This window comes from Pinus tabuliformis, chromosome 5_1 (assembly GCF_031772625.1).
Source record: "Pinus tabuliformis cultivar Carrire ecotype Pingquan chromosome 5_1, CPIR1, whole genome shotgun sequence".
Classification (NCBI taxonomy): Eukaryota; Viridiplantae; Streptophyta; class Pinopsida; order Pinales; family Pinaceae; genus Pinus; species Pinus tabuliformis.
Window position 1 is genome coordinate 42,282,630 of NC_142305.1, and position 24,214 is coordinate 42,306,843.

Sequence of the window (24,214 nt, forward strand, 5' to 3'; positions counted from 1 at the left end):
CATCATATTTACAAATTACAACATGTGCCAGTCATTCAGATAAAAGATCAAAAACCACACAAAGATACTTCTCTTCAAGCCTTAAGATCCTGACCGATTATTAGATCTTATCCTTCATCAAGCGTTAAGGTTCATCCTTGATTCAGATCCATCTATGCATCATAACCTAATAACCTGTATTCTGGATCTTGCTCTTCATCAGATATTCACTTCTTGAGTGCCTCTGCCTAATGATTTTCTCCTCCTTTTATAGTCTTAGGCCTTACTCAATACCATGGTCCAAAACCACTTAGAACCAATACCTTGGAACAAATACCTGGGGTCAACACTTCGAACAAGATACCTTGGACCAATACCATGGATCAAAATACCATGGACCAAAACTAAGTTTTCCAACATGTGTGCACCTTGCATTCTGTGAAAGTGCGTGTGTACGCTATACGTGCCTTTTGGTCTACGAACCCGCGTGTACACGTGGCTTGGTCAATGGGGAACCTGCGTATACCTTTCTTTCTTCATTCTGTGAATCTGAATTGTGATCTGTCATCTGAGTGAGTTGCCATCAAGGACAACGCCTGTGTCATAGTGCCAAATTTGTATCGTAATTCCAACAAATACCGAGCCGACCGAGTTGTTAGACAAACTGGCTCGGTATTAACCCGGCCGGCTGAACTGTTTCCTAGGCCGGGTCATAGCTGGGGGATTTGGCTCGGACCAACTCGGCCGAGTCGATTTCGAGTCGGCCATTTTTAAAACAATGGATTATACACCCTTGGAACCCTATCAATACAAGTCAAGTGACCCTCATTTGGACATCATCATCAAGCATTCTCTTCTCTCTTCTTTGATTTGGTTCACACAAGTCTGAAGATGGTTAGCGGAAGTTGGTTCGTACAGGTCCGAAATTGCAGGGTCCAAAGCTTGCACATGTGATTAGGGTTTTGGTCTGTAGTCACAGGTTTGCTACAAGAAATTTTTGGTTGTAGCTGCATGCATACAGGCCTATCCATGCAGCTGGAACCTAGGGTTTCATTTTGACAAGAGGCCATAGTTGACCGCGGAATGGGAAAGTCAACTCTGATCAATATTGTTGTTGTGATCATATTTCTAGATATTGTTTTTGCTAGATAATTTTGTATTGCCTCATTGTACTCTCTGTTAGTGTAGCACGTCTATTATAAGACCCGCGAGTACCCGCGAGTCTTGACTGGGTTTATAGCGAGACGGGTCACTCGCATAGAACCCGCGGTTTCTACCCGTACCCGCCAAAACTTGGATGAAACTCGGCTACCCACATAGGACCCACATAAGACTCGTGGAGACCCTTAAAATTTGATTTTTTTTTTAAATTAATTTTTTCTGGAGATCATGTGGAGGGAAAGGAAAAATGGAGGGAAAATGGTATCGATTCTTATACGGGTCACTCCCGAATCTTATATAGATCGCCCAGTCAATAGCCAGACGAATCTTATATGAGTACAAGTCATGCAACATTGCTCTTTGTTGAACATTTTATGACAATCTCATAGAAGAAGGATTACAAAGGATTTTCCCCCTTGCGGGGTTTTTCCCTGGTATTTGACCAAATCTATGTCTCTTATTGATGTTGTTGATTGTTTCCTATTGTCATTGCATTAATGTTACTATTGATTGATGAAAGAATTGATTGCTATTGAAAAGATTGCTAATTGAAGAATTGAATTGGGCTAAAGTAATTGAAACAACATAGAGCAGTGTAAAAATTAACATGCTTCTGGCTCAAAACCTAGTTTGATAGGTGGACCAGTTCAAAACCTAGCTCCAAATTTTAAAACTATGGATCTATCCATCATTTTTTCATTATCCTATATTATAACACTTGTTTTGCTAAAGCCACTCTTCATTTCACCTTAAGCTCTTATTGCCTAAGCTTCAGCAATCATACATTAGGGAAGCACCCCTTGAGCTGGAGAGGAAGCAATTTAAAGAGTGAGAAAAGGTTAAATCTGGTGACAATGATAACTTCTCCAAGTTTCCCATAGGCTAACAATGCTCTTGTGAACTTTAACATTAAAGTGCTAGTTTGTGAGATAACATGGCACACTCATGTATTTATGGTTCCTGCACTTGTGCCTGGTTCTTTATCTCCCTCTCCAACACACTTTTGAGTATGATGAGGTTATTTCAGAATTTAGTTAAGACTTTTGGGTTCTAGTAGTCTTCTCATTTTCTTGACAATAATTTGACCTAATCTAGGACCATACAGGAACCAGACAGTATCTGTGTATGGTACTTCCAAACTGGCTGGACAAAAAATTCACTGAGCAGGTATACACAATATCCTAGAGCAAATGCTCAACTTTATGTCAGCTAATGCAAAATCAGAATGCTTGCATTCTGTAGCACCCTACTTTCTTATTACAGCAACCATAGAAATAACCATAAAATTCAAAAACAGTAATGCATAGAACTGAAATCTGCACCTACCTGTACTGCTGGCTGACCTCCGGTGCTGCTGCTGAACTGGCAATTCTGAACTGCTGGCTGATTTGATCCAATTTCGGAATGGCCAATACCACCCTACCAGACAGAGCAACCTGGTTGCTCAATCCAGAGAAGCTCTCCACAGAGGCTCTCTGTCCCTCCGTGCCCAGAACTCAGATCACTCAAGACTCTGCCACTGCAAGGTTACTTCTCCTGTTTTTTTTGCTGATCAATCCTCAATCCTCCTCCGGTTTTTCCCTCCTTTGCTCCCGGGTCAGGCTACTGCTATAAATATCCCCCCCTGTCTGGCGGTGGCCGCCCTCCCACTTGCAGCCACCGCCTCTCAGCATTGAAGTCTCTCGCGATATTTCCAGTAATAAATTTTCAGTAGGTAGGGGGGGTCTTTATGAGTTCAAATATTTTTATACGTTCCAACAAATGTGATATCAATGTTGGCACGCTGTTTCCATAAGTTCATAACTTTTAATTTATATATATTCATAACATTCCTTTAATACATGGTATATCTTAAATGATATTTCTTATAACCTTTATTTAATATATTTTATGAAGATTAAATGATTTCTACTTATAACATTTTATCAAATATATGTTATAATTATTTAATGTTATATATATACTTATAACATTTCAAAATATGTTTATAATTATTTAATGATATATATATCTTTTAAATTATATTGGTAAAGTCTAACTATATATCATAAAGTTTAATGTATATATATAGATATATTCATATATTATAAGGTTTAACATTTTTATTAATGGGTCAATTAGATGGGTTGTTACATACATTCCCCCTTCTGAAAACTTCGTCCCGAAGTTAGAGCTTCAGGTTCAAGGTTTTAACGGACATGCCCTTTCCTATCCAGGTTCTCAAGCTATTCAAACTCATCCTATCCTTCCTAATCTCTTCTGCTCCCATCCTATCCATCCTCTACTAGAGTATGCCATGGCGTCAATTTACTGACCTAACCATTCATAACTCAAAGGTAACAGCGTCGACTATACCGACCTGATTACCAGTAGGCATCCGGCAGTCATCATCACACGTCTAGGGGAGCATGACTCGCACAGTCCTCCCATGACTCCAGGTTCCGGAGGATAAACGGTGGGTAACACCTCCACCCCTCCAGTAGTATCAGGGCTACTACCCTATCATAGAATCACTTTGAGCTTTAACTGATCTGAGTTCTGTCATCACGTGGTCATCTCGAAAATTGGATCAATTATCTGCAATCGTAGTTTATCTGCAGTTTTACCTGCAATCTTATACTTACCCAGCGTTTGTAAGATGTGCATCAGCATATTCGAAATAACTTATGTATTATCTACATATAATAGAATTTTGTTTATTTTCTCATGCATGTATTCTGACTTTTCTATAGGGTGTATTCACTTCCTGTCTTTTATTTCAGTTGCTCGTTTTGTCATGCATAAAATAAAATAGATTTATATTGTTCAATTTCTACCAGAAGTAAATTCACTTGACAGTCTTAATCTTTACTTCAACATTTATAATTGAGTAATATAATCACATATATTGTTTTGGTATCCATGTACCAGTAGGAATTAAACACATATTATTTTGGTATCCACGTACCAGCAGGAATTTTAAACATATATTATTTTGGTATCCACGTACCAGCAGGAATTTAAACATATATTATGCCGCAAAGTTTCATGTTTATCACTAATCATTCAAATGTTTTTGGTTCTCTGACAGAGGTGAAGTAAATATATATACTAAACATAGTGTAAAGTTCTTCAAAATGGACATAAACTAGGGTATCTCTGACATATGTCCTCTGTATCCTCCCAAGTCGCTGATCCAGGACTATACTTGTCCCACTGGACCTTAACTTGGTCCACCAGGCGGTTCCTCAGCTGTCGAACTCTACGTTCCAGTATACGTAACGGTTCGACCGTTATGACTCCCTCGTCCGAAACCTGCAATTCTTTCCACTGGATGTTATGAGATAGATCAGCTACATAATGTCTTAATACAGAAACATGAAATACATTATGAATTCTATGCAGGTGGGATGGCAGGGCAAGACGATAGGCAACAGGTCCAACTCTTTCCACGATTTTAAACGGTCCTATAAATCGGGGTGATAACTTTGTCCCTTTCCCGAATCGAATAGTACTTTTGTTTGGTTTGATGCGGACGAAGACCTGGTCCCATACTTCATACCTCCTATCAGATCGGTGAGCATCAGCATAACTCTTTTGTCTATCCTGTGCTTCCTTTAATCGCTGTCTAATCTGTCTGACCTGTGCTTCCATTTCATGGATTAATTCTGGTCCTATTATCACTCGATCTTCTAACCTGTCCCAACTTAACGGTGTTCTGCACGGTCTGCCATATAAAGCTTCAAATGGAGGCATCCCAATTGAACTGTGGTAACTGTTGTTGTAAGCGAATTCAACCAAGGGTAAATACTTTTCCCAGTGGGATTGCTGATCCATTACATACATCCGCAACATGTCTTCAAGTACTTGATTTACTCTTTCAGTCTGCCCATCAGTCTCAGGATGGTAAGCCGTGCTTAAATTTAGCTGAGTACCTAAGGCTGTCTGCATGCACGTCCAGAATCTGGAAGTGAATCGCGAATCTCTATCGGATATAATCTTCTTAGGTACTCCATGAAATCTGATAATTTCGTTTATGAATACTCGAGCCACGTCAGCAACATCATAAGTATCTCTTACCGGAATAAAATGGGCGCTTTTTGTTAATTTATCCACCACTACCAGAATGGCATTGTGTCTTTGAGAAGTAAAAGGTAGTCCAGTGATAAAATCCATAGAAATGGTCTCCCATTTGGACATAGGTATGTCGTGGGGTTGTAAGAGACCCGCTGGGTGACAATGATCTGCCTTTACCTGCTGACATTCCAAACATTTTGCAACAAATTGAGTGATATCCCGCTTCATGCCTGCCCAAAAGAAGAGTTTCTTGGTATCCGCATACATTTTCCCTACTCCAGGGTGAGCACAATATACGGCTCTGTGAGCTTCCCTGAGGATGGTCTCTCGAAGATCTTTATCATCAGGAATGTACATCCTTCCATGGAATCGCAAAATCCCATCGCTTTCTAATTCATAACCCTCGAACTTAGATTCTTTCGCCTTAATCCCCTCAAGACTTGCCCTCACTTTTAAATACCAGCTGTCTTTTATAAGGCGATCCAGCACTCGCTGTCTTAAGTCCACCTTAATGAGTATGAGAGAAAATATCCGGGGTCTCCTGCTTAAGGCATCGGCTACCACATTTTCCTTTCCCTTAATATATGATATTCCGAAGTCATACTCACTTAGGAATTCACTCCATCGCCTTTGCCTGGCATTTAAGTCTCTTTGGGTGAACAAATATTGTAGACTTTGATGGTCGCTTTTAAGTGTAAACTTTCGTCCTACCAAATAGTGTCTCCAGATCTTTAAAGCTAGCATTACAGCGGCCAATTCTAGATCGTGAGTAGCATAGAGTTCTTCATGAGGTTTTAGCTTTCTGGAAGCATAAGCTATCACTCCCCTATCCTGCATCAATACTGCACCCAGCCCTTGCTTGGATGCATCAGTACATACTGTAAAGTCTTTGCCCATGTCAGGGACTCTTAGGATTGGTGTGCTGGTGAGTAGTCTTTTGAGTTCAGAGAATGCATTATTACATTCCTCGGTCCACTCATACTTAACACCTTTACGCTGGAGGGTTGTGATTGGCTTCGCGATTTTGGAGAACCCTTCCACAAATCTCCGGTAATAACCTGCTAAGCCCATAAAGCTTCGTATCTCATGTGCATTTCTCGGTATTGGCCAATCCATGATCGCTTTTATCTTCTCAGGATCTACTGAGATTCCTTCACCTGATATGATGTGACCCAAATAATGAATCTTTTCCTGAAAGAAGGAACACTTGGACAGTTTTCCGTATAACTGACGTTCTCTAAGGCAGGACAATACTAACCGCAAATGCTCCTTATGCTCTTCTTCATTCTTGGAATAGATGAGAATATCATCTAAAAAGACTTGTACAAATTTATCAAGATACTGACGGAAAACACTGTTCATAAGATTCATGAATACGGCTGGCGCATTTGTTAACCCAAATGGTACCACAGTAAATTCATAGTGCCCAAAACGTGTCCGGAATGCTGTTTTAGAGATATCATTTTCAGAAATCCTTAGCTGATGATACCCTGATCGAAGATCAATTTTTGAAAAGACAGAAGCTCCTTTCATTTGATCGAAAAGGTCATCGATTCGCGGCATAGGGTATTGATTCTTTACTGTAGCTCGATTCAAGTCCCGATAGTCTATGCATAATCTTAAGGATCCATCTTTCTTCTTCACAAAAATTACAGGAGCGCCCCAAGGTGAGGTACTGGGCCGAATAAGCCCTATATCGAGTAGTTCCTTCAACTGGATTTGCAATTCCTGAAGTTCTGGAGCTGTCATTCTATAAGGCGTTTTAGAAATCGGCTGGGTACCTGGCTTTAATTCAATAGTGAGATCCACTTCTCTTACCGGGGGTAATCCTGGTAGTTCCTTTGGAAATACATCCGGGAACTCGGCTAACACCGGATATTGTTCTAAGGACGGTCCCTTTTCCTGGCTTACTTCGTGAATTGCATAAGCCTGACAACCCTTTCTTAAACAACGCTTCACCTGCATTGCCGAAATGTAGCGTAAGGAAATTTCTCTCTTGATTCCTTGAATTTGGATTACTTCTCCCTCATCATTTAAGCCCAAAATCCTTTTTCCATAACAATCTACCCACGCTTGGTGAGCTTCCAGCCAATCCATACCTATGATAAGATCATACGTCCCTAGGGCGGTAACGTACACTTTTAGTTTAGTCGAACAGACCCCTAGGTCAATTTTGCATTGATCCACACTCAAGCCCACGGTTTGGAGTTCTCCTGAGGCCATTTCCACTTGGTGGAAATCATTTTGTCTACGAGCTGCCAGCCCACATTTGTTTAATGCATATGATGAAATGAAACTATCTGTGGCACCAGTATCAAATAAGATTTTGAGTTTTACACCATTGATAATACCTGAAGATTCCACTACAGTGGATTGATGGGCTGCTTGGTCGTGGTTGACTACTGCATCAATTCTATGATTACTTCGCTTGGCTGATATCGGCTCCCTCCCAGTGCTTTGCAATATGTCCGATGACGCTTCTGGGCAGTTACGCTGGAAATGCGGCCCCCCACATCCCCAACAATTGAGCTGCACTGATCCTCTTGAATTAAGGTGAGAGTTCCTAGAGAACGAGCCGCGTCCTCCCATGTTGGTTCCTCTCGCACCCCTTCCTCTGCTGGTAGTCCCTCGCGATGCCCAAGGTCTGGTGCTGGATGATTCCGCAGCTATAGTGTTTACAGCCATGGGAACTCTTGTCCCCATACTTGGGGTAAACCTGTTACCGTAAGGTGGCCTCGAGCTACCTCCTCTGAAAAAGTTCCTTGGAGCCTTCCCTGGGAGTCCTGATTGTAAAGGCCCTGCTGGCCCTATATCCTTTTTGATTCCAAGGTGTTCTTCTGCATAACGGCTACATTCGACTGTCTCGGCTACCGAAGATGGTTTCCACATACTTACCAAGGCTCTGATGCGAGGGTTTAACCCAAATATGAAACGTTCAGCTTGACGTTCATCAGAGTCTAAGTAGGGAATGTATTTTACCAGCTCCATAAACCTTATTTCGTACTCTTCCACCGTTTTACTTCCCTGAATTAGTGTATGAAAGGCTCTGGCTTGCTGCTGTTGAAAATATGGAGGTAAATACTTCGCGCGGAACCTTTCCTCGAACAGATCCCAAGGAACGTTGTCTGATGTAAGGTGTAGCTGCTTTTCCAGGTTTCCCCACCAAATCAGGGCACTTTCCTTTAGTTGAAACACGGCAATTTTTGTCTTTGCTGAAGGCGAATATTCTCTTAACCTAAAGCACCGGTTCATCCCTTCCAGCCATGCCTCAGCGCGTTCACCAGCTCGACCTCCCGACAATTTTGAGAGTCTAATTTTCTGAAGCTCTCTAGAGATGTCTTCTCTCGATCCTCTGGGCTCCAAATTATGTGGTTCCGCTGAACTGGTGGCTACATGCTGAGATTCCTCTTTGTTTTTAGCCTTAGTTGATTCCTTTAATGTTTCCAACAAGGCCTCCAAAGAGTTCATTATCACAGCCAACTCTGGCGCTGGAGCGTTTGATGTTGACGGCTGCCTTGGTGGTGACGAGGGTGAGGGGGATGGCGATGGTGACGGTGGCGGCATTAATGGTGATGATGCTGCCTGGTCACGTCGTCGTCGCTCATACGTCTTTACCATCGTAATGGTCCCTGTACAAAAATAAAATGTATATATATAAAAAAAAAATTGCGGCGGATAACCAAATTTTAACACACTAATTTCTTTGCAATTTTAAAACGGGTATAGTTTTGCTATTTTTACCCGCTAGGCGGATCTTACTGGTACCGAGGTCAAGGAGGGTGGCCACGCGACCTCCTTGTCCTAATGCAGGGTTTTCTAAAAATGAAAATGAATAATGCAGAAGTGTATGGTTATTAGTCCCTGAGGTAAGACATCCAAAGTTTATTTACCTAATGACATCCAAAACGAAAATGTTAGCTTTTTGTTTACAATGTACATCGGTAACATAACCGTCATACCTCAACCTGACTATAACATTTAAGGGGTCATCTGTATCCATACCCCGAATAAATTACAAGGGTATGGATTAAATCTTTAGCTTGTATGATTACCAGCATTAACAACTTGGTAATAAATTGCAAGCAGTTTGCTATAGGTTCTAACATGCTGGTGCCTCCACTGATTGGCGCATGAATTAGCTAATTGAATTTCCAAAAGTCAGAAGTAATCAACCCAGAAGTAATTCTTCCTTCGGGTGATGGAAGTGTGCCAATTTATGGTTTCCTGCCATGACAAAAACCTAAGGGCAGAATGTCACACCCTTATACAGGTGAGCACTGATTTTAATGCCTGCACAGACCAACACTACAGTTGCTCTGGGCAGAGGAATTTGAGGCACTTTTATAGCATATTTACAATATATATTATTTCCCAACAGTTTGATATTTTTAATATTAAACGCCTAATGAGTGATATGAGCTGGCCATGGATTTAAAACATGAACCACTATTATAACATATAGTTTTAATGGCTACCATTATGCATACTCAATTTAATTGCTGAACTTAATTTATTTAAGTATATGGCACTCTTAGCATTACACAGTCACAATCTCGGCATGATTGTGACCTCACAGTTATATATATTGGCATTCTAGACACAGTCAAGATCTTGGTGAAAATAGCAGTCATGATCTTGTTCTTTTTATGAAGACAAGGTCCTGATCCCTATCTCGGTGTAGCTATCATAAAGACCACTTTGTTATGATCTCAATAAAGGTACAGCAATGGTGACCTCAATGAAGGTACAACAGGGATGACTTCAGTGAAGGTGCAGCAGTGGTGTAACTGTGATGTTTCCTGGATTACTGCTATGTGCTTCCTTATAGGATAAGGAGATATGGTGCGCAGACAGTAGGGTGTTCTGTGATGGAAACTGACTTGTAAGAGGAGGTTTAGATTTATTTAAAAGTTTAACTGTCTTTCATGAAAAGAAAGCAAATACACAGTCATAATTACCGTGTGCAGCTCCTATACAGAAGCAACAGTTCTTTACCATACCCCATAACTAGATGTTTGATTTTGAGATCAGCTTCTAGGAGTATTGCTGCTCACTTAAGCAAGGTAGCCTGTATAAGAAATAGTGCTATCTTGCATCATAACTCAGACTACTGTCAAATTTTACATAGGTCACTACTCTTTTCTATTTGGCTGGTATACTAAATTTGTAAACACTATCTTTGTGGGACCAGCCAAATAGGTGCTAGAACAAGATATGTTTGCTGAAAATGGGAATTTTACTATTCTTTTATGATTATGTCGACCCCTTACATCAGTTTCCCCTTTACTTGGTGATTTCTTTTGAAAATGCTGTGCTCAAACCGGCTTGAAATATGTCTGTAAATGTCCTTGAGCATAAGCATGATCACATATTAAAAGAATTATAATTGTATAGAGTTTCAAATATTTTGCAGGACAGAGAACTTTTGCAGGAAGATTGAATTATTTTGCCAGGAGAATGAGTCATTTTTCAGGAAACAATTATTCAAGTATTTTGTTTTGTTTTGAGGGGTATTCCCTTAGGGAAAATCACTCAAGACTAGCTCACTAAACCAACTTGGTTTGAAGGGTGCTGGTCAAGGCTTGGTGACAATGAAATCTTTTAAATTATATTGGTAAAGTCTAACTATATATCATAAAGTTTAATGTATATATATAGATATATTCATATATTATAAGGTTTAACATTTTTATTAATGGGTCAATTAGATGGGTTGTTACACATTCTGGACAGTAAATGACAGAAAGATTATGTCAGGACAAACTGAGCATCACATTGACAAAATAAAAATACTAGAGAGCTACAGATATGAAAACTATTAGGCAAAAAAACAATGTTTACAATAACAGATCAACAACCTTTTCCCTTTCATACAAATCTAAAATCACTAAAAGGGAAGAAATAAAGATAGTACTTGAGTTGCTGGGGTATTCATTCGAGCTGAATTATCGAGGCCTAAAACATCTTGCATGGGGATGATGGATGTTCTGGCAACTGAAGAGAGAGCAGCCTCAATAAGCTTCCAAGATATCTCACTTCCATTAGTTATCTTCAAATGTTTCATGACCTGTTAAATGCATTCTCCACAACAAAATTATCAAAAACACATCAGCAAACTTATATTCCTTACAGTTAGATTCATATAGATAATAAATGGAATAGAACTAAACTTTGATAAACTTGAACATAAAGCTTGTTGAGTGTGTTCTCTTTGTACTCACAGTTTCTTTCTCCTCCTCTGGCAGAATTTGCCACCAGCCCATGATCTGAAAGTTGTCATGAAATCATAAAAGAATAAATGAATTTCCTTTTATAGAAAGGTGCCTTCAATGATTTCCATGAAGTAATAAATTATAAATGACTATATCTGACCTAGTGTGCAACTTTCCAATGTACTATAGCTTTTCAGTGCTAAATAGAATACACCCAGCACATTGTTGAAGACACTACCAATAAGGCCAATATTTTTACCATATCATTGTCATGCGTTCCAGTATAGACTACTTGATCAAGCTCATGATTGTGAGGAAGATGAGGATTCTTTGAATCACTCCCAAATGCTGCATTCATTTATCAGTGCAAAACTCAAAATGGATGAGGTTGACAATTATTAAGCATCCATAAATTTGAATTCAATGGTAAAGAATAAAATTACTCTAAATGATGCAAACCCTGGTATTACCGAACTGGAGAACTGCCATTCATTCATTTATCAGTGCAAAACTCAAAATGGATGAGGTTGGCAATTATTAACTAAGCACCCACAAATTTGAATTCAATGGTAAAGAATGAAATTACTCTAAATGATGCAAACCCTGGTATTACCAAACTGGAGAACTGCCATTCCAGGTGCACCGATAGCTTTGCGCAATTGTACAACATCATCCGTAATAACACCCTATTCTTGAAATAAGAAACGATAGTAAGGTAGAGAATGTGTAAGGTTTCTGGAGTCTAGAAAGAAAGCCTGGTACAAACACATCAGTAAATAACACAAATTATCTTGTAATTATATGTTTCCAACTTTTAACAAGTACACAGCATGTGATCAATATCAAACAATGAGACAGAAAATGTTACTTCAAAAAAGTCTCATATAGGGTTTTTTTTTTTGTTATTATCCAAAAATATTTAATAAATATTAAAGCTGAAATTCATTGTAGGAGTTAGGTGTTGGGTTAAGGATAGGACACAACACATGGAGTGGTCCCTGTGTGCAACGTACAAGACCCTGTCTAGTGGTCTCTGGGTTTTCAATGCAGCAAGCAAAATTCATTATGGCACACAAGTAGAGTTCCTTTTCACTGTGAGTTACCAGAAATGGGGAAATGATATGAGAAACAGTGATGGAATATGGAATAAGGGTAAAGAAAATTTGGGTGAAAGAAATAGTACCCTGTAAAACCTAGGGCCCATACACCTTGCCCCCAATATCTAGGGGCATATACAAGAAACATTTAACACTAAATCTACAAAAAACATAGAATAATTTAATAAATATCAAAAGTAGTGATGTTTCCAAATATTATGTTGTCTGTATAATATAACTATTTTGCATTATGTTGTATTTACATGTTCTTTGAGGTAATATTCATAGTACAGATTTTCATATTATGACTTGATGTAAATTATGCCATGTGAAGAAACAAAAAATGTCCTTGCAATGTAAAACAGATTAAAATTAAGGAACCAAAACCACAGAAAGTTAGAACCCATGGTCAAGATTCAAAAATGATGACGTGGCAATGCAAGGCATGATATGAACAAATGAAGATAGACCGAGGTGAAATCAGGCCAACTTATAACCCAGGCAGCACAATTGTCAAATTTGTCAAGGCGTTGGAGATCAAGCAAAAGGGTGGCAAGGTTGAGTTTACTAGCCATTTAATGTCAAGTCAACTAAACATTCGAGCCTTCAACTAGCCGTTTTGGAAGTTAAACTGGAATGTTGAGATACTATTCACCAAAAGGTTGGTGAGTGGACAAAACTTTAGTCGTTGGAAAGTCAAGAGGTTCCTCCTTAACCAAATTGAATACTTCTCCACCAAGTCAAGCTGCTTCATGGACCAAGTCAAACTACCTACTAGTCATTTGAGTTGGATGTTGGGCCTCCTAGCTAGTCTTTGGGCATTTTGGGGCTACTATTACTTATGAGTTAGAGGAACGACCCATTGATAGGATAAATAGCCACATAAAAAGGGTGGACAAGGTGCTAGTCCAACACATTAGTTTGTTGCACATGGGTTGTTCGGACAATGGCCGGACCAACTTTCTAGGACAGAGCTTCAAGCCTTCAATTGAGAGAAGAAGAGTATTTACTGCATAATTGATCCAAAGATATAAGACGCCATGCTAAGGGCCACTCCTAGTTGAATTTGAATATGTGAATGTGAAAATTCGGAGATCCTGAATCCTACTGCAGAAACTGATAATATTTCTTCTATTTCTTAAATTAATTTAAACAAATTATTTGCAGTTTTCTACGACAAATATCAAAATATATACACTGCAGTGTTCACAAATAAACTTCTGAGGAAAATAAATACAAGGAAAATACTAGCACATATAAACACAGTGACAGTTATTTTTGGACAATTGTCCCCAAAAAAACCCAATGTGGGAAAACCGATGCAGTAGATGAGGGTTTCTTTTATTAATCTTCAGCAATAATTTATGTACAAGATTAAATAGAGGAAGAGTCACGGAGAGAAATTTACTGGTGACTTTCTCACACTTCACAGCAATTTTTTGACCCCGAAGAGGACCTCCTGCCTCTTTCGCTGGCCCTTCTGCGTCACTCTCTGCGCATTGACAGTGTGCGCCCAATGTCAACCCTTTTGCTACGCTGATCTGTGTCCCTCCTCTGTGTTGCCTCCTCCAGATTCATCTTGCACTCTCCGACTATGTTGATGACCTCTCCCACCTGCAACTCACTCTCTGATTTGATTTTCTCCTGCCGAACTTCAGCTACTGAGAAAATCGATCTGCTTGAGCAACTAAGTATCTGCTCTAGTGTATCCTCCATCTACCCATCGACTTCTTCTTATTATCTTTTGTTGGAGCACCAACAGCAAAGATTAAAACATAATCGATGGCTAAGATTACCTATAAGTCAATCCATGTCTTCTTCTATAAGATTCTCACCATGACTTATTTAATACCCTTTAATTAACCAGATTCTCTGGGTTTTGGAAAATACATGTGATCTGAAAATGGGGCGCTAAAGGCCTCTTGTCAAGCTTAAAAGAACCTATCCCACTTCCAAAGCTTAATTGTTCCCAAGATCTAGTGATTAACCAATTGCGGAATTAATAGTGTGCTTGAAAATAGGTGTATGCTTATGTTTATTTTAAAACTGTTTATGTGTTGTAAGTTCTGTTGTTTAAACTGATATAAAACATATAACAGTGGAACAATGCAGCAATTAACAAACACATATAACAGCAATTTTAATTTGGAGTTCACCCAAAACTCTTGGACTACGTCTCCTTGAGCTCTAGTCAACTCGATTAGGCTCTCTGGGATTATGGCATAAGTTTTTTTACAAGCTCTACGCTCAACTCCAGTGGTTTACATAGAACACCATGGGCTTAGAACTCCATCTTATCCCTGGCCCTGAAGCTCTCGGCTTTCGGGCTCTGGCTCTTGCTCTAGCTCTGGTTCTTGGCTCTCACTTTGACTCGGACTCTTCGGCTCTAGCTTCTCTGAGCTCTCTCTCTCGGCCTCTGCGTGCCTCTGTAACTCGCTTAGTGATTCTTCCAAAACTCTCTGCGCTGCTCTGCCTTCAGCTTTTTCTCTGACTCAGCGACTGTCCCCTCTGTCTCTGACATTGAGTGGCTCTTAAGCTTATCGACGCTTGTCTGTTCGTTTCCCCTTTCGGGCTCTCTGGCTCCTGGCCTCTGTCCGTTCAAATCCCCTCTGAGCGTTAAACAATCATTGTGGAACGCCTTCGGGTATGGTGGCCACCTATTTTCAAACGAAAAGGACCACTGGCGCGGTTGAAATCCCCGGGAATATGTTTCCCTGTTTACACAGAGAAACACACTAAGAACACGCAAAAACTCTTTCTATCGGACTTCAAAAATCATCGAATCCACCTAATCCTTTCGAATCCGCCTTTGGTCATTATCACAAGCCCACCATTGATCTGGGTGATCTTTGATCCAACGGTTGATATTCATTTTGGGCGGATTATGCGCACGGAGATTACTAGCCCGAAAAGGTGGTTTTCTCTCTCCGGCGCCAAGCCACATGTTGGCCAATGTATGGGATAGGACAGAGCCCGTCCAATACCACTTACCGCCTGAGGCCCACCCGAAATCCCGCTCATTATGGAACTCAAATAATATAAAGCTGCATGTATAAACCTTTCGGGTCTGTTTTATCGCTCCGGGCGTATTTCCTTTGTATTTCGTTTATTTAACGAAAATGCAAAAATACATAGAAAAACCCTTTTTACCGGAACTCAAAATATATATATTCACATTCGTAAACCCTTTTGGGTCCGGCGTAAGTCGCATATCGCATCGCATAGGTGGATTGGCCAAAATACCAAATACACGGGAATACATTGAAAAATCCGAATTCCTGGATTTCAAATTTTATGAAATCGGGCTTTTAAATCCCATCGGGTCCGGCCTTTTATTGCTTCTCGCAATCGCTATCGCATTAGCCCTACTATCAGGGATCGTCGATCGCTGATCGCCGATTTAATCTGGACCGGTGATCTGATCCCCGATCGGACGGTCCAGATTGCATTGCATATCACTATTGCACGGCCCTTTATGTCGGGGATCGCCGATCTCCCGACCTCCGATTTAATCCTGATCATCCATTTCTTTCCCGATCCGACTGCTGAGATTGCACGTCGCGATCACTATCACATATCTCATTTGGAACGGCCCGCAGGTTCTTCTCTTTGAATATGGACTGCGCCGACCCGATCTGCCGATCATCGACGATCACATGTCGCATAGCCTAGTTCCCAATATCGCATGCGGGCCTGTCTCTGACCCGATACATCAGAGATCGTCGATCGGGGGCCTCCTGCCTTTGGCCTAAGTCCTTCCTTTTTGCCTTTTTACGATGTGATTTCCCATATAAGGCCTTTTAGGCCATTTTTAGAAGATTTTGCCTCTTTTTCAAAGGACAAAGGGTAACTTCTTTTTGCGATAACTTCTGCAACCAAAGTCCATTTTAGCCCATTCAAATTGCAGTAGATTCAGAATGAAAAGATCTACGCAATGGGACTATTTCCAAGAGCGTCCTTGGACTTTCATTTCCTCTATGAGGAACACTTTAGACTTAGAAGTCTAGCCAAGATCCATTTGGATCACGCCTTCCCACTAAAGAACTTTTGGTCTCCAAAAGAATGACATACTGATCTAAACAGTAAATGAGAGTAACAGCACCCTCTTCTTTCAGCCTCCATACACTTGCCTTGCATAGTGCCTCTGAACCAAAGCTTTTGATCACTCTCCTTCCTGGATGCGCTGGTCCTCTTGGGAAGAACTGCCTTCATGCACAACTCCCATTGAAATGGTCATAGAAGGTAGTTTGAACTTCTCTACCTTGATCATTGACCCAAGGTGGCTCGAACAAATGTGACATCTTCTCCACAAAACTTTCATTTGTACATGTTTGACAAGCTGTCAACAACAACTGTTAACAACAACAGAAATACAGACAACAACTGGATGGCCTAAACTCCTGTTTCAACAAAAGAAACAGATTTCACATCTTGTGAACACCTCCATGTCTTACATCTACATACAAATGATGGACTAGGTAACAAGCCCCAAAACATGCCTTTAAAACAAATGACCCTTCAAGTCAAGCATGTAGAAAAAGACCATTAGGACTCTTTTTCAAAAGATAAAATACTTCATCATTATCTCCATCTTGGAGACCACATCAACTTTTCTCAAGTCAATATTACATGCATGTTACAACAAAGCAATCAACCCTTCAAGTTAATTACACACACATGTTCAAAAACAAGGAAATCATCAGCATCCCTGTGTTCATGCACATCAAGCTCATGCATGCATTTCATCCTTCAACTTTCGCTTAAGCACACTGTACTTTCAAAGCTGAAATGAAATATAATGTTGCAGCAACAAAGTGAGTCTCCTACTCAACTTCTCCATTCATCTTCTTGGTACAACCCTGCAACTTGCATTCCATTAACAAAGAAATGCAAATAGATGCATCAATAGACATGCAATCTTAATTGGATAAGAACTCTAACCATTTCTCACCAATCCCTTTCAAAGGGCTTTCCTTTGTCTGCACATCAGCATCAACATGTGAATCATCCTGAAACACATCAATCATGGAATCCTTCTTCCCATTTCTGCCATCTTCTCTTTCCACTTTCTTCAGCTTTTGTGGAAGCATTGCTGGATTTAGAGTCCAACACTTTTCAGCAAGATGCCCTTGCTTATGGCAGTAAGTGCACTGCATGTGCATCCTCTTGACAACATGATTTGCCTTGTCCAATGGACCTTTGGCTTCTTGCTTCCTTTCCTTCAAAAGTTTCCTGTATGTGGCCATTCTCTTCCAACATCTAGAAACATTATGGTTATCCAAACCACAAAAGGAACATGCAATTCTTTTCCCATATCTATGTGGAAATTTATCATGCTTTGCAAAACCAAAAGGAAGATGATTAGAACCAGATTTATACCTTTCTCTTTCACCTTTATTGCCTTCATGAGGAGGTGAAGCAAATGAAGAAGTGGCTCCCTTTGGAACACCATCAATCTCTTCAAGGCTGTCAGATTTTTCACAACTCCCTGGTTCAAGTGTGTGCTTCTAAACACTTGCATCCTGCAAATGATGTTTCAAGCCATTGCATTCCTCCTGAATACAATCTTCACACTCTTGAAGTAGAAGACCTGCACTGCAACTCCCTCTTGGAGCTGTTTCAATGGCTTTCAAGGCAGCTTTGGAACTTTCTCCATAAGACTCTCCATAACCAAGACCCAAATACTTAGGCCTTCCCCCAACTATTATTGGCTCAACAATACCTTGTGCACGTTTACCCAAGCCCTTTCCTTCATGGCCCATCTTGGACATTAGCTTGGAACCTATGCCTCTAGTATGCTTTTCAAAAGAACCAATATAAGCATTCTTAGGAGAATTTGAAGACAAACTGGAATGGTTTACCTCTTCTTCAAGCTGATACTTGACCAAGGTTTCTTTGGCAACAAAGAGTTGTGACTCCAACTCATGCATCCTTTTTAGGTTCATATTTGCAATATGAGGTTGCCTCTCCATTTCCTGCAATTTGTCAGAAAGCAACTTCTTCTCTTCCTCCACGGAATTCAACTGCTCTCTAAGTATGCTGCTCTTCCTTCCATCTTCATACATTTCCCTCACCTTGTCCATCATGATGAACAAGTCTTGCTTCATGTCTCCATCAAAGAATCTTATGATGGAGGAGGAATTTGAGGACTCACTTGTAGAAGTTGTCATTATGCCAATGAACAAAACAAACTTCAAACAAGATTAATAAAGAGCTTATTCAGCAACCTTTTGCAACAAACCTCTTATGCTTCAAGAATTGCTTTGAGGTCCCTTGGGATAGAAGAATGCCTTTAGCCCTTCTTCTTTCTTATCCTTCCTAGACTAAGCTATCAATAGCTTTCCCTTCACCTTTGCAAACTCACACAATAGTCAGTCTGCAACAAGCATACAATCAATCTAACAATCAATCCTTGACTGCTGAAACACCTTTCAGACAAGCAATCTTTGCTCTGTGAATCAAGCATTCTGATATAACCTTCTTTGAAGGTGGAGTTAATCAATTTCAGGCTCTGATACCACCTGATTTGAAAATGGGGCGCTAAAGGCTTCTTGTCAGGCTTACAAGAACCTCTCCCACTTCCAAAGCTTAATTGTTCCCAAGATCTAGTGATTAACCAATTGCGGAATTAATAATGTGCTTGAAAATAGGTGTATTCTTATGTTTATTTTAAAACTGTTTATGTGTTGTAAGTTCTGTTGTTTAAATTGATATAAAACATATAACAGTAGAACAATGCAGCAATTAACAAACACATATAACAGCAATATTAATTTGGAGTTCACCCAAAACTCTTGGGCTACATCTCCTTGAGCTCTAGTCAACTCAATTAGGCTCTCTGGGATTATGGCATAAGTTCTTTTACAAGCTCAACGCTCAACTCCACTGGTTTACACAGAACACCATGGGCTTAGAACTCCATCTTATCCCTGGCTCGGAAGCTCTCGGCTTTCGGGCTCTGGCTCTGGCTCTAGCTCTGGTTCTAGGCTCTGGCTCTTGCTCTTGCTCTCGCTCTCTCTTTGGCTCGGCTCTTCGGCTCTGGCTTCTCTGAGCTCTCTCTCTCGGCCTCTGCGTGCCTCTATAACTCGCTTGACCTCCAATTCTTCCAAAACTCTCTGCGCTGCTCTGCCTTCAGCTTTTTCTCTGTCTCAGAAACTGTCCCCTCTGTCTCTGACATTGAGTGGCTTTTAAGCTTATCGGCGCTTGTCTGTTCGCCCCTTTTGTGCTCTCTGGCTCCCGTTGGATCAAACATCACCCAGATCAACGGTGGGCTTGCGATAGCGACCAAAGGCGGATCCAAAAGGATTATAGGGCGGATTTGATGATTTTTGAAGTCCGATAGAAAGAGTTTTTGCATGTTTTTAGTGTATTTCTTTGTGTAAACAAGGAGACATATTCCCGGGGATTTCAACCGCGCCAGTGGTCCTTTCCATTTAAAAACAGGTGGCCACCATACCCGAAGGCATTCCACAATGATTGTTTAACGCTCAGAGGGGATTTGAACCGACAGAGGCTGGGAGCCAGAGAGCCCGAAAGGGGAAACGAACAGACAAGTGCTGATAAGCTTAAGAGCCACTCAATGTCAGAGACAGAGGGGACAATCGCTAAGACAGAGAAAAAGCTGAAGGCAGAGCAGCGCAGAGAGTTTTGGAAGAATCACTTGGAGGTCAAGCGAGTTACAGAGGCACGCAGAGGCTGCGAGAGAGAGAGCTCAGAGAAGCCAGAGCCGAAAAGCTCGAGCCAGAGCCAGAGCCCAAAAGCCGAGAGCTTCAGAGCCAGGGATAAGATGGAGTTCTAAGCCCATGGTGTTCTGTGTAAACCACTAGAGTTGAGCGTGGAGCTTGTAAAAGAACTTATGCCATAATCCCAGAGAGCCTAATCGAGTTGACTAGAGCTTAAGGAGACGTAGCCCAAGAGTTTTGGGTGAACTCCAAATTAATATTGTTGTTATATGTGTTTGTTAATTGTTGCATTGTTCCACTGTTATATGTTTTATATCAGTTTAAACAACAGAACTTACAGCACATAAACAGTTTTAAAATAAACATAAGCATACACCTATTTTCAAGCACAATTAATTCCGCAATTAGTTAATCACTAGATCTTGGGAACAATTAAGCTTTGGAAGTGGGAGAGGTTCTTGTAAGCTTGACAAGAAGCCTTTAGAACCCCATTTTCAGATCAACATGTATTCTAGCCTCTCCACAAAATTTCGTCGCTAAAACCTATCCGATGTTACAAAAATTAACACTCCCTCTTAGTGAGGAATGTGCTCTAGTGCTGCAAATATTAGTTTTTGTTAGCATCAGAAGTGCTCTAGCCATGAAATTTGGTGGAGACGCTAAGGCACATGAGTTCTAAAGAACCCAAAAATAGTTTGGTGAAATTCCACCCAGATTGTATTTTATTAAAATAATTAATATTTTTAATGGAGTTCCTAAGTCTAAACTTAGGAAAATTAAAATATTAATGGGTATTAATCAAAATATGGGTGAGAATGATCTAGAAGGTGGATCAAGTCATGTTTTAATCTTAGTCGTTGATTAGAGACTTAATCTCGGTCGTTGAAGACTCAACAGGAAATGTATAAAATGGAGGCTTGGGGTTCATTTGGAAAACACAGAGAGAGATTTAGGAAATCAATTTTCTGAGGTGAGAAGTTCTCAAGAGGAAAATCGATTGGGGAGATCTTGCAGCTGAGGAGCAAAGAAAATCCGAGAGAGAGACCTTCCGAAAAATACAAAATAGAGAGGCAGAGAGAGCTTGCAGTGAAGCAGTGCAGTAGCCGGGAGAGCTGACGTTGGGCCAGTCTGAACCAATGCAATCCTGACGTAGAGACAGAATGGCCAGCTCAGAGCAGAATAGTTGCCTGTCACACAGTATCTAGAACTGTCGGGAACTGCCAGACACTACCGGAACAGCTAGGATGCAGAGGGTTAGCCAATCTTGTGCCGGATCAGCCGTAATTCTGCTAGGTGAAGTGAGGTAAAACTCACTCAAATTTTCCGCTGGTATTTTCTCTGTAAAGGATTGCTAGATGAGCATCCTAGATTGTATTCAGATATTTAGTACCAATAATAAGAATCGTCTGATTTGCTGCACCGGTTTTCCCACATTGGTTTTTTCCTAGGACGATTGTCCAAAAACAAGTGTGTCAATGTAATTGTTCATATGCTGATGTTTTTCTTGCCGTTTAATTTTCAATTCTAGTTTGTGAGGTCTCCAACTGAATTTATTTTGGTATTTACTCAAGTATTGGTAAATAACTTATCATAAATAAGTAGGAGAAATAACTTTGTTCTTCTCGACGATGAGATCTATACTCTTTTTTTAGGCTCTATGGTTGAAGACTCCTAATTTTTTTTCTCCCTTCAATGAGTTTGACATAGTTCCTATAGATAGTAAACTTCTCTTTTTATATAATCATTTTCCTTAATGAACTTCTTTCAATCTCCTTTTCTTCGATAGATCTTCAAGGTGCCCTTTTCCTTCTTCTTCACCTTAGCTCTGATACCATGTTAGAAAATCGAAAAGGAAAAAATATTTTCTCTTGTTGATAATTACTTGTGATTTCTTTGAGTTATTATTGTTTTTCTTATGTTCTTCTTTTATCTTAGTTCATCAAGCAATTACCAAAACCAAAACACGAAGATCAACGACACCAGATGTAGGCAAACAGCGAGAGAAAAACTCCTATATAAGGGAAAACCCCACTCAAGAACTCTTCCTTCAATAATTCAAATGAGATAGACCAAGACCCTAGACCAACAGACCTTCCTCCTCCACCAAGTCATGCTTCCAAGGTGATTTAGTAGTCTCTTCTTATCCAGCAGCTTCAACCCAGCAACAATCCAAAAATTTCGTCTTCTCAGCAACAGAACTACGACGCATCTTCAGGATTGTAGTTTCGATCTAGCAATTTCAATAGCTTCAACCTAGCAACTTCACAACTTCAACCTTGAAGCAGCATCACAACTTTGATCTTGATGCAGCAGCATCACAACGTCAACCTTGATGCAGCTTTAGAATTTCATTACACATAAGAGAGAGAGACCCAAAAACTTCGATTGTAGTTTCCTTCTTGAACTTCGTGTTGAAGAATCTAGGGCAAAGTAGTGTAGCGTGATTCTTCATTACTTGATAACAATTTGTGGAGTCTTTTTACTTTTCTTATTAGCTTATGCTTCTTCTTATTATATTAGTGCATATATGTGTACTTCATCAAACTGCTATCAAAACAAAATAACAAGAACACAAAGTTTGGCTCTCTGCCAGAGATAAAACCTCTCCACTCTTGAGAGGAAAACCCTCTGTAAGTTTTCTCTTATTGAAGCTTCTTATTTGAACAACTGCCAAACCCTATGCCCTTGACTATAGGATCCTCCAAGCACAAGTCAAATCCTTCCTCCTTCTGCACTATAAATTCCGGCACATGGACCTCTGTCTTCCGGCACTCTGCTCCTCAACACCTCGTCCTTCTTCTGCTGCTTAGGCTTCTTAGGAGAACCCTAGAACATTAGGGCTTCTTGTCTTCATTATAGGGAGAGCCTTCTTCGCTTTCCTTGGATACCTTGTAGGCCTAGGTTTATATCTGAATGAGGCCTTTAAGTGTACTATCTTCAACTGTTGTTAAATCTGCATAAGTTGTTGATTTGAGGTAGCATCAGATGTGCTCTAGCCACGAAAATTGGTGGAGAGGCTAAGGCACATGAGATCTCCAATACCCCAAAAGAGTTTGGGCAGATTCTAAACAGTTTGGGAGATATTAAAATAATTAATATTTTTAATGGAGTCCCTAAGTCTAAACTTAGGGAATAATATAAAATTGTGTTAGAATGGTCCCAAAGTCATGGAACAGTGGAACTGCCAGGAACTACCGGGAAAGTTGACGCAGAAGGAAGAGGAGGCTGACGTAGTCCCTAGAGGCTGACGCTGGGGTTTTTCGTGGGGTAGATTGGAGTTGAGGAGTTGCTGGAGTGTTTATCCGGGGTTTCAGTCGGAGCATCTGTCTTCGAAGGAGAGGTACTACTGCCAAGATTTTTCTCTGTTGGGTGAGCCGAATTTGGCAACCAAACTGTATTATGAAACTGCTTAATAAATCAAACCCTCAAATAGCTGCACTAGTTTTCCTACATTGGGTTTTTCCGAGGACATTAGTCCAAAAATAACGGTGTCATTTGTGTGCTTGTTTCTGTTTCCTTCAGTTGATGATCTGTAATGTGTTGAGCATGTACTTGTGTTTATTTCTAGTATTTACATGGTAAATAACTTGTTAATTAATCAGAACAAGTAGGAAGGAATAAATCAGAAAGGACATGGAGGGTTTGTGACTGGTAGACTTAGAAACTTCAACATGGCATCAGAGCGTGGTTGCAGATCACAGGAAAACTGAGGACATCAGCCGAGCAGAGCAGCAGCAGCAGAAAACAGTTGTCTCGAGTGAGAAAAGTTGTTCCAGCAGCGAAACAACAAGGAAGTGGTGACACAGTGCCTTCATCATCAAGTTCGGGCCAAGAAGAGGTTGCGCAGAGGCTTAGGGAGGCAAAGATAGGCTCATGCAGAGCCACGCAGAGGCCAGGAGGGCTAACGCAGTTGGCTTAGGGAGCTAGTTTGCCGGTGTTGAGACTGTGCAGAGCCCAGGATCTCTCACCTTCAAGTTGTTGGGGTTTAGGAGGCTATGGATGAGTTGCAGAGTAGAGCTGGTGGGGT

At 40.4% G+C, this 24,214-nt stretch overlaps 1 protein-coding gene across 1 annotated transcript in view; it reads right to left on the reverse strand.

The window, feature by feature from the left end:
• DPE1 (disproportionating enzyme) overlaps positions 1–24,214 on the reverse strand; it is a 346,819-nt gene that overhangs the window by 61,436 nt on the left and 261,169 nt on the right. Inside the window, exons 12-15 of the mRNA XM_089431682.1 lie at positions 12,022–12,094; positions 11,668–11,756; positions 11,418–11,462; positions 11,111–11,263 (exon numbers count right to left, since the gene is read on the reverse strand). Of these exons, the coding sequence (XP_089287808.1) occupies positions 11,111–11,263; positions 11,418–11,462; positions 11,668–11,756; positions 12,022–12,094 (360 nt within the window). The remainder of the gene's footprint in view (positions 1–11,110; positions 11,264–11,417; positions 11,463–11,667; positions 11,757–12,021; positions 12,095–24,214) is intronic.